The following is an 11,321-nucleotide window of genomic DNA, read 5'->3' on the forward strand; positions in this document are numbered from 1 at the left end:
AGAAAATGTGTGCAAATGGAAAAGGACGAGTTTGTGTTTTTCGACGCATGCCGCAGTGCCAGCAGGTAACCACCTCGCCTTTGCCATATTACGCTATTCTTACATTTTTTTCTTCCCATGCATCATATTACTTTCTTATCGGTTTCTCTCCATATAATGCAGTATCTTACTCTCCACATGGAACTTTTTGATGACCGAAGGGCGGTTACAAGGTCGTTCGAAACCTTTACCGGTAGTTATTTGAGATGCGCTGGAGTTAGGACTCGTCGTGTCGCCCTTCAACTTGTCGTCTCGTCTTTCAACTCAACGGCGAGTTGAAAGACGACACGACGAATTGAACGGCGACAAGACGAGTTGAAAGATGAAAGGAAGAACGAACGAGTAAAAAAGACGAGATGAGAAGACGAACGGACGACATGGCATGAGGATAGCGCGACGAGATGAACATTTTGTCCACGAGTTGACACCATAGAAACGTACTCAATCATACCTTACAATGCTGTGCAAGTTCTTGAAACCCTTGCAGAAATGTTATCATGACGGAACATTGCAGTAAAAAGAACTTTCCGTTTGCTTGTAAGATTGGCCAATTTCAGAGTCTCTTTCTACGTCATGAAAATTGTCAAATATGAAATAACTGCTGAAATTTCGAGTTTTTTCTCTGCGGTTTCATTTATGATGAATTGTTTAAAACTACGAGGGGCATTTTTGAATTTGGAATTTTATTCGCCACCTGTCAATTTTTTTTTCTTTTTTTTTTTTTGAGAGATAAGGACGTACTAAAGTATCCGGAAAATAAAATAAAATAAAATAAAATAATCACGAAACAAAGAAGAGATGACAAGAACTTTAAATTATAATAACGGTACGCGCCACATCAAAACGTTTGTCTGTAATAAATGACACTATGGAGCGCTTAAAGTGGTACTACGACCAAAAAAACAATTCCTATTTTTCTTTGGATTTCAAAACTATGTTAACTAAACACTAACTGACCCAAGTTTTAAGTTCTGATTTTAAAAAGACACCTGTTTATTTTAACTGGAATTTTCTTATTATTGGTCCGCCATTACTAACTTTAAAATCTTTAGAGAGCTGGGTCGAGGAGAAAATGACGTCAAAGACTCACTGGTTTAAGAATGCAATGCGTGTGTACGCGGCTAAATTAATGTGCAGCACGGGGGTTTCGGGCTTTCAGACTTTTAAACCTGTGTTTTGCATGTAATAAATTGCGTTTACGCGCTGAAATTTTAAGCTAGTGAGTAAAGGACGTCATTTTCTCTAGATCCAATCCTCTGATGTCCAATCGGTCAGTTTTGAACGAACGTCCCGGTCACGAGTCGTCTGTTCAGTCTCGGTTGAACAAAAAATGTATTATGAACATGCCTGGGGACGATGAGGGACTATGCTATGTGCGGGTGATCGTCACGGCCCGTGTCCATCACCTGGTGTGCAACAACAATAAGGAGAGAGATAAGTGGACCCAGCCCAGAAAATGTCAACGACGTCACGACGAAGCAGGGATCGGTCCCTTGGAGGTAACGGGACTTCCACTGGGTGCCATGGGATTCCAGGACATCAAGGTACTCGCTCACGCACCGAGTCTCCACGACTATCAAATCATCGTCATTGATGTGAATCGTCAGTATGCCTTCTTTTTTTTTGGCAAAGGAGCGACTCTGCTGGCCATTCTCCATGAGGACGACCATTACGACACTGTCACCACGCTACTGGGCTTTTTCGGGACCAACCACTTTTGTGGACGGCGCCTCAAACCCTGTAGTGACCGAGGCTATCACCGTTGCTCGGAAGGTAGAGGGATCCATTGTTGCAGCTATCAACAGGACGACTGTTACGATTACGTCGAGGCGCTCTTGCAGAAAAGCTGAGTCCATCTCTCCTGTCGTCATTGCGGTCGTCAATTTATGGCCCTGGTGAACAATGTCTCCACCTCCACCTGACCAAGACTATCGGGAGTGCGGCATGCGGACCCAACAACCGTCTGCAGCTCGTGGCGAAAATGCCAAGGATGTCGCAAGCTCCATTGTTCGAGCAAGGAAATGGAGGAACATTGCATGGGGTACGGGAAATGTACCGCGTGCTACGAAACGGTGGATTTGAGCCAGCATCGATGTTTCGTGCACATTCCCCGACATCCTGACGAACTGGAAAGGGAGGCACGACTGGCCCAAATCAGCAAGCGTCGGACCCTTCGTCGTGCGGCCCGCGAATGAACTGGGACCTCGGTGGCTGCGCCTGCTGAGGAAGAGAACGATACCGAACATTCACCGCTGCTGGTGTTTTGGGACACAAAGGCTTTGCAAGATACATGTGTGGATGTGCAAAATTTGATGGTAGTTATGACGGCAGAGCATGTCTCCCCTCAAGTCTTTCGGGTTGACGATTGTATCGAGCACTTTTTGCAGTGGCTCGAAGGACTGATAGAGCAGGATACGCGGTTCGTCACGGCCATCGCTCACAATTTCAAGAGCTATGACTCTTACTTTCTCGTGAAACGTTTGCTCGACCATAAGCAAAATTTCAAACCCAAGCGTATGGGTGGGAAATTGCTGGAGCTCACCTACAAGGGGAACTACATTCGTTTCATCGACTCGATGTCGTTTCTTGCCATGCTTCCCGCCAAGATGACGGAAACCATTGGACTCGATCCAAATGATTTTGCTAAGGGGTATTTTCAGCATCTTTTCAATACCCCGGCACATGCCGACTAGATAGGTCCGCTTCCACCCAAGACACCATGTCCAGCGCTCGTCAGGGAGCTTACGAACGCTGGTACGACGAACAAGCACCCAACAGAGTCAAGTTCTATATGCAGCGCGATCTGGTGGCCTATTACATCTCCGGCGTGAAACTCTTCCGCGAGGGCTGTTTATCCTCTTAAACCAAACTCAAACTCCAGCGGGTGCCCTCTTGCACGATTTCCGGCTCAAGTATATGGAGGAAGAAACCATCGCTTCCAAATCCATCAAGGGGTGGTGTCTGGTAACCAAACACTCCAAAGCTGTCGTGGAGTGGCCCTTGTGGCAAGAACATCTCCTACGGGATGAAAGAGCTACTCCCTCGGGTCAACAGCGTATTCGTCATGCAAATACCAGATCCCCGGCTCCCCGCTGGCGTGTCGATGTGTTCGACCAGTCCACTAACAAGCGGCGTTCGATTTCCTTAGCGGTTTTTGACATGGTTGTCCCAGGTGCTATTTAAATCGCTATGAGTCCTACCGTCGTCACGAGGCCCCCCGCATGGACGATGTGTGTCGTGAGGTGTTGGAGCGACTCCAAAAATCAAAGAAAAGGGCTTACGTGTGATTTCCATACGGGGAGTGTGACTGGACCAAAGAAAAGAAAGAGGATGCGGGTGTGGCCGAGTTTGTCAAAGACCTTTTTATCCTACCGCCCTTGAAGCCGCAGGATGCGTTCTTTGGAGGCCGTACCAACACCAAGCACCTCTACTTCGAGATCCAGATCGGAGATCCAAATCGAAGAAAAGGGCTTATGTGTGATTCCCATCCGGGGAGTGTGACTGGACCAAAGAAAAGAAAGAGGATGAGGGCGTGGCCGAGTTTGTCAAGTACCTTTCCATCGCACCGCCCATACCACTTTGAGATCCAGCAAGGACATTCGGTACATGGACCTATGGGTCAACAAGAATGGTCTGCATCCCATCGACCATCCGGAGTTTATTGACAACCCCGACACCACGGATATCTTCCACTGCTTTGGTCTGGCGTGTTTTACAGTCCTGTCTCCGACGCATTTGTTTCATCTGGTGTTCCCTGACCGATGTGGCGGTAAGCTCACCTTTCCGCTATGCCGTACCTGCGTCGAGCAAGATAACTCCAAATCTCTGCACGAGAAATATCTTTCGTGCACCCACACCTAGGACGCCGCTCGTTTGGACGAACTCTTGCTTTGGGTCTCTCCGGCCGCGTCGTCCCTCGCTTCGGATCTAGTAGCCGAACTGGATGATCTCGTTCCACCACCCGCCGAACCCGTCCGACGGTCCACACGTCTGGCTCCACGACGGACCCTTCCGTTGGATGAGACGTTCGCCGATGCGGTGGCGAGCGTCTTGCGACGTATACGGACCCACTGGTCTGTCCGAAGCCAGTCTGGAAGAGGATCGGGAACAACATATCCAAAACATTTTACGGGAGGTCCTTACGGATCACACTTGACATTCCAACGCAAAGATCTTGCCGTATCTTGTGAAAAGGCGGCGGAGTTTTGTCGCCGACACGACTTCCCTCGGATTCTGGCAAGAGCTGACCGACAGCGAGAGCGATCGATCCCTTAAGTTGCGAGGGTGCGCGTACGGCACCAGAGTCCAAAATAGAATGTAACTCTTGGTTTTTTTCCTTTGTGCATAGTGTAAATAGCTCATTAAACCTTCATTCGTATTTTCCAATCTTCTTTTCTTGTAGACACTCTTATTCTTCGGCCATTTCAACTTGACTAAAAATAACAAACAACGCATGTTGTAAAACTTTTTATTAACTTGACGTTTCGTATGCTCCAACATACATCTTCAGAAGTACTTTAGGTAACCGTTACTTCTGAAGATGGAGCATACGAAAAGTCAAGTTCATAATACGTTTTACAACATGCGTTGTCTCGTTATGTTCATAACCGCAGTTTGTTTGTTATTCTTTTCTTGTTTTTTGACTGTGCGGGGTTTGGGTCTTTCCCTCCTTGAGGTGAATGACGTCATTCCCATCTTCCTTAGCGTCTCTCTATATCTTAACCTCCTTTCTCCCGTCACCATCTTTTTCCAACATGGACGCCTGCTGAACGGAACCTCCGTTGCTTCTTTTCCCCACAAAAAGTAAGTTTTAAGTATTTTTACTTCACACGGATTTGCTTGACACGCTTGCGTGACCCAAGTTGGGAGATTTCCTCTTGATCCATCCTCTTTTCACTTTGGGAGAATTCGAAAATACGATCTAAAACACCTGAAGATTAGTGAGCTCTTAATGAGATGCAAAACGTCATTTTGACGTCATCCACCTTTTTAATGAGCTTTTTAACCATACAATCCCTCGTTTTTCACGTGCAAATTTTATGCATGTGGCGTCATGCATCTAATTAGGTCCGTATCGATACGACTGCAGTGTTAAAGAGGTTCTTCCCGTTGTGAAGGGATGTTTACATAAATTAAGAATGAAGAGAGCTATATTCCTGTTCTGCATTGTCGTGATTAGCCGGCGAATAATACTGTCGACAAAGGGTGCGGTGGATATTTAAGAACTATTTACGGAAGTGGAGGTGGCTAGTCAGGGGCGGATCTAGGAAAAAAGTGCTGGTATTCTGCAAACAAAACAAAAAACCTCAACAGTCAGCTACGCCATTCCTTATTAGTGGTACGCCCCCCTCCTAAGAAAAATCTTGGATCTTGCTAGTGTTGTACATTTACTGAGCCACGAAGCGAGACTCAACAAAGGGCATCGGCTGATATCTGCCAACACGACCGTCAATAACTATACCCAACAAAGAATTTAATTTGAACTGAACCATTTTATCTGCTTGCAGTTAAATTAAAATCGCAAATTAGAGGATAGGCTGCAGTAATTTCAGTCAATTCAGGGAAATGTCCAACTGCTCTTTATCCAAATTGGGAAAAATTAATTTTCTTTTCTTGAGTGTTATCGCTAAATACAACTGCACGATGCATACTGTATAATTGATTACGACGAACCCGCGACAACGAAAGAATCACTGTAGCATACCAAAAAAAAAAATTAAACAGTGGATAGCAATATTGCCCCCCATCACAAGTCACTTAACGGATAAGAACAGCCATAAACATTCGGTGAAGGGCTCTAGTTTCAAATTAATTGAATGTCCGAGAAGGGTGGTTTAATCTTAAAGGAAGGATCATTGAAATATTCACGAAAAAGACATGTAACGATGCACAAGCACGGCGAAAGAAAATGACAGTCGTGAAAAGTCTGCGAATAATTTTTCAAACATTTTTATCCCTCAGGCAATGATAGTCCGCACATTGTTTGAAATTACGAGGAAAATCTTAGCAGGAAATCTATCGTAACAATAATAAATTTACATTATCGCTTACCTCTCGGTCAGAACATTAAAATGAAAGCTAAAGAGAGTTTATTCAGACAATAACATAACAACCACAAAGCATTAAGGTAAACAGGTGAAATTGTACAAAGAACAGTTATTCTGTCCCCGAAAATTTTCTTGAGAGAAAATTGAAGTATATCGCTGCCCAACGAATAGGCTACAACATTAAATAAAAGACCCGACAGTGCAAACGAAAGAACCAATTTATTTGATTCATAACTCGTTTCTCATTGTTGCGAAAGCATTATTCGAAACTGTAAACTAACACTTTCTAGCGATGGTCGGCTGTTCTCCTAATAGCACTTCCAAATATAATTTAACAGAAGTTTTACCATGTGATTCTTAATTTGTGTGGATAATAAATTTTAAAACAAATTCAGGGAAACAGCATTCGGTCGTAATTCAGGATGAAAATCGAAAATGCAATCAAAATGTTATATTTAAAAGACGAATTTCAAAAAAAAAATTAAAGCTCGCATAAATTAACTTGCACGCGCTAAATCACCATTTATGCTGTGTTTGGCCAGCTAATTTATCATCTATAGCCAGCGAGCTAAAAAGAAAACACACAAAGGCGATAGAAAGAAGAGTTCAAACAATGGATCTCTTCGGTAGCCAATAGTGCGCTTTTTGCAAGCAGATGTTTGGCTAATGACTCGAACCGACTTTCTTCGTTGTGATTCAAACAGGTAACACCATATGTTTCGTGGTCAGTTTTTCTCATGGAAAGCAACGATAACAAGGCGAATTTTACGTCCGGCATAACGCGCAAGGGCGGATTTGTTCAATGCATTGAGCAGTTTAGTTCGCTAGACAGTTTGGAAAGCCCCGTGAGAGCCTGTGGTAAGACCTGTGTCGACTGAAATTACTGAGTGAACTGTGTGAAAGGAGTTGTAGTCGCAAACTGCCTCGTCTATGTTATAGCTGAGATATCATACACAGTTCACACGCGGGATAGAAAGAGCAGCCAAACAGGCGATAACATATAAATAAAACAAGGCGGACATTTTAAAACGGAGGGCAGTAGCTAATATCCGGCGTCCGATTTTAAATAACACTTTTCGTGCTTGAAAGCATTACACTACTGAATGGCATTGCGATTTGGAAACACAACAAGGCTTCATCACATTGACTTTCCCACCGCATCAGCAGAAAGTGAGACGCGAACAGGTATTCATTCTATTCAAAATAGAGCAGTTACCCAAGCGGAGATCATGAAACCCACGGCATCAACACCAGGAAGTCAACAGAAAACTGGAAAGATTAATGTGCGGGTTCGTAAAAACCGACAAGAGAAGGAAACCACCCGAAAGACTCGATCGTCTTTGCCTTCTACACAAATAAAAAGCGAAAATTCAAACAGCACTGAAAGTTGCGGTTTAACACAAGAGGACCCCAGTAATTCGACTAGCAAAGATTTAACTCAACAAACTGGAGTGTGCTACATGAACTTGACCGTTGAGTGGGATGTCTTGGACTCCTTCTCAGAGTTTGCGGCCTTTCTAGAAGTTCAAAATCCCATATGTCCTGCACATCTCATAGACACTCCAGAGAAGCTTCTCAGCGTTTTGTCATGCGAACTTTGAAGAGACACGATCAGCCCGCGAAACATGGCTCAACTGGAGCACATACTGCATTTTTAAGTGCCAACAAAAATAATTTTCTGACAAAGTGATCCCTGCTTAAACTCGACGGAACACAAAGAGTTAAACATTCCCTCAAAACGTCAAACCTACGTTGTTTTAAAATACGTAAGTTCTGTGGCAAACGTAAAGGGAAAAACGGTAAGGCAGTACATGGATTGATTTCTCTTTGCGTGCGTGGAATCTCAAGCGTTGTCATTCTCATTATTTTAATAGCTCCCAAAGTTCTCGCTAACGATAAGAACAAAAAGTTAACGCTCTGTGACATAAGCCCACAGCAACTGTAGCTTTGATTGCTTGTGAATTTTTAACAAGCAATTGTAACTATTCCAGCCTATTCACGTAAATGTATGTATGACTGGTATACGCAAGTTCAACCATGAGTTTCCTTTTAAGTGGCGTATGCTATTTTGAATAAAGTACATCATTTACGTATAACGCGGCTATGAGTGATAACAATCTGGTTCTTTCGAAGTGATTAATATTCCTCCATGTTCGCCACCTGTATGAGATTGATCGACAAACTGTGATCGTCCCTATTAAATTGTGGTCGAAAATTTATCATGTTTAAAGTGAAAACCGTTCTTTGCGTTGATTTTAATGTCAGCTTTGTGAAGATTTAATGTTGAATTTATTAGCAACGTTCAATAATGAACAAAGACAAAAGCACAGGATTTTGTTTAAATAAAATATTCGAAATCAATTCTAGGCCGATAGTGATAGATAACTTTGAAAATGAGTCTCTTAGAACTTTCATCAGGGGAGGAAGAAATGTTGATCGCATTGAAAAAAGAAAACATTTGTGTGATTTTCTGAGAGCCATTTCGCTGAAAAACTTATGTTGAATCGAAAAGATCTGATCAGGCGTTTATCACGACTCAAAAAATTATTACTTAACGATTCTTTTATCCGGTTGCCTATCATTCACAGAACCGGCACGTTTTACACCATGTTTCAAAAAGTTTGACAATAGAAAAGGAACGAAGCGTTTGCCGATATGATTCGTTATAATTAACCAAAACACGTTGTGAGATTCCTTTGTTAGGCTTTTTGTTAAGACACTTTTACGGAAATTGTGGATAGTTAGTTGCAAATTATCAGAATTTATTTTTCCTCTTTTTTCTTCTTAAGATAACGAGGGCATAGGAGGGAATGATTTGTAGTCTTTCAATGCTCTTGACAAAGGTCGCTTGAATTTTCCCTTTGCGTTTATTAGTGTTTAATGATTTCATCGACAGGTCAAAACAATCTATGGCCCGCGTTCAGTGGTACCCATCCTTTCGTCGTGTTTCCAGTTTTTTTTTTGGTCCTGTCAAGCCGCTGTAAACGCCGAATACTTCTTTCATTTTATAGTCAGAGTATCTGATTTCACATGTTCTTTAGCTTCACGCCTTTTTTCGACGCTTTTAAGTCTTTCACGAGTGAAGGAATAATGTTACTGTTCTCTTCGAATCGACAGTACGATTTTCTTTCATGGCATCCTAATGATGGAGGTCAAAATGAAGACTTCATTTGTTAAATTTGATCTTTCGAACGATCCTTTCATGTATCTCATCTTCCATCAGGACAAAAATAAGCTACCCTGAACAATTTTAAACGAAAACAATGAGCAGCTGAATAACCACTTTTTAATGGAACGGCGCAGCTTTTCTGCAAACAATGGTAACCTCGTGATAACGAGTCAGCACTTGGTAATTTTGTTTGGTTTCCTATTTTTGTTTTTAACTGTTTTGTTTTAAGTTATTTGATATCTGTGGTGAGGGTAATCAGACACTTGCGAACAAAAAATCCTCTGATCAATTCACAATCTCTAACCTGTGTTACTGGATTTTCAAAGAGCGGGGGCAGATTTAGACTATTATTCATCCTACAGATTCCGTTTTAATTATTTACGTACTTGTTTCCCAAAGCTTGCATGTTCTTATATAATTACCGGCCTTGGTATCCGAAGCAATTGATCTTTTGAAAACTGATCTGAAGCTTTCACAATGTTGGGTCGTACTTGAGAGCATCTGTACACCAGCCGCTAAAACATTCTAAAGTGCAGGAGTCTTCTTGGGTAGCACGAATTTCCTCATTAACGTTCGACACCCAGAAAGTCTATAATACAGCTGCCGCATTTCAAAATTCACTGGCAGTAAAAAATATCGCAAGGAGGTTTGTAAGTGTTCGTTGAAATACTCTTTGCAAGACTGCTATTAAAAAAGCAATTTCAGGCCACAGTAGGCGACCAAAGAATACTTGGGGAAAAGAGGCATTGGGAAATTTTTGACGGGCTCACATCGATTCGGAAGTTCCGTAGAAGGAGTGTGGACATCAAGCTTCCATTTTGTGGTGTCATCAAAGAGCCTAGATGCCCTGTCAGCGACAATATTGTCCCTCCCTTCCCTCCCTGGAATATATTTGCAGTTCGCCAATTACCTCTCGGTATGCACCACTCCCATATTTCTCTTGTCATATTATTACATCATAATGGAAAGAGTGCCCCCCCCCCTCCCACCCCACCATATTACATATGTAGGCCACAGTGGTTGTACTGTCAGTGAGCACTTTGATATGCGTCTGTTTCATTTCCAATTCCCTGCACAGGGCTTGCAAACTCAAGCAAATAGCACAAGATACTTTAATATGTGATGTTCGCTTTCTGCGTCAGACCATCGCCCCCCCCCCCCCCCCCCAGTGTGGTATTGTGGTATTGTTGTTTAACCTTGCGCCCCACCCCTGATTGGAGGCGTCAGTGCCCAGAATGTGGTGAATTTTCCCTCTTTCAATACCTCTCCTTGAAAGTAAGGCAATAATAGATATCCACCAATTAATATCTGACCTAACCTGCGATCAGGCGTACTTTTCTTTAGACAGAGCTAGCGCGAAAAGGTACACCTGATACAGTTTCTTAATTAACGAGTTGTCTGCCCGTAGTCCAGAATCTGGACTGTACTCTGCTTGGCCGAAAAAGAATTAATCTCTTGGAGCCTCGCTCCGATTGGTTACAGAATTCCAAATCACACTTAACAGCGGTTAACAGCTGATCAAATTATGGCCGCCGAGAAGGATTTTAACAGGAATGATGTTTAGGTTCTGTTTGCTGTTGCTTCGACCTCAGAAGTTTTTCAAAAATCTTTAAAGGAAGAGCAGAGAGAATGCATCCGAAGAATGGACAGTTTGTCTAAAAGAACACTTCCTACGGGATTGGGTAATAGTTATTCACAGTTCCGAACATTCTAGAAAAAATACATCGTTCCACTTTCACCGACTCGAAAACGTTTGTAGTTGTGGTAAATCCTTTGGAATATATTTTTAACATACTTAATATCCAAATCAACTTTAAACAAGTCACGAGGACATATCTTAAGATCGTTATTGGCTGAGGCTATCAATAGGATAGAGTGTGACAGGCTCTTCCAGAGTTCCTTGGGAGCTGGCATAGTTGATTTCTTTTCCACTGTCTCCCCAATCACCCCTGTATGACAGGCTACGGGTATTATCTTTTCATCAGGAAGTCCTGCAATTTCTGGGCTGTAGCCCATATTTCAGCGTTTACTTTAGTAATCCGCAAAAGATTACAGTTTCCGGGTCT

At 42.8% G+C, this 11,321-nt stretch overlaps 1 protein-coding gene across 1 annotated transcript; it reads left to right on the plus strand.

The window, feature by feature from the left end:
* The first annotated feature begins 6,591 nt into the window (after positions 1-6,591).
* LOC138006276 (uncharacterized) lies at positions 6,592-8,325 on the plus strand. The gene has a single exon (XM_068852509.1). It carries the CDS (start codon positions 7,190-7,192, stop codon positions 7,685-7,687), a length of 498 nt encoding a protein of 165 aa, XP_068708610.1. The 5' UTR covers positions 6,592-7,189; the 3' UTR covers positions 7,688-8,325.
* The last annotated feature ends 2,996 nt before the right edge of the window (positions 8,326-11,321 follow it).

The sequence above is a fragment of the Montipora foliosa genome, chromosome 6 (genome assembly GCF_036669935.1).
Source record: "Montipora foliosa isolate CH-2021 chromosome 6, ASM3666993v2, whole genome shotgun sequence".
Lineage (NCBI taxonomy): Eukaryota > Metazoa > Cnidaria > Anthozoa > Scleractinia > Acroporidae > Montipora > Montipora foliosa.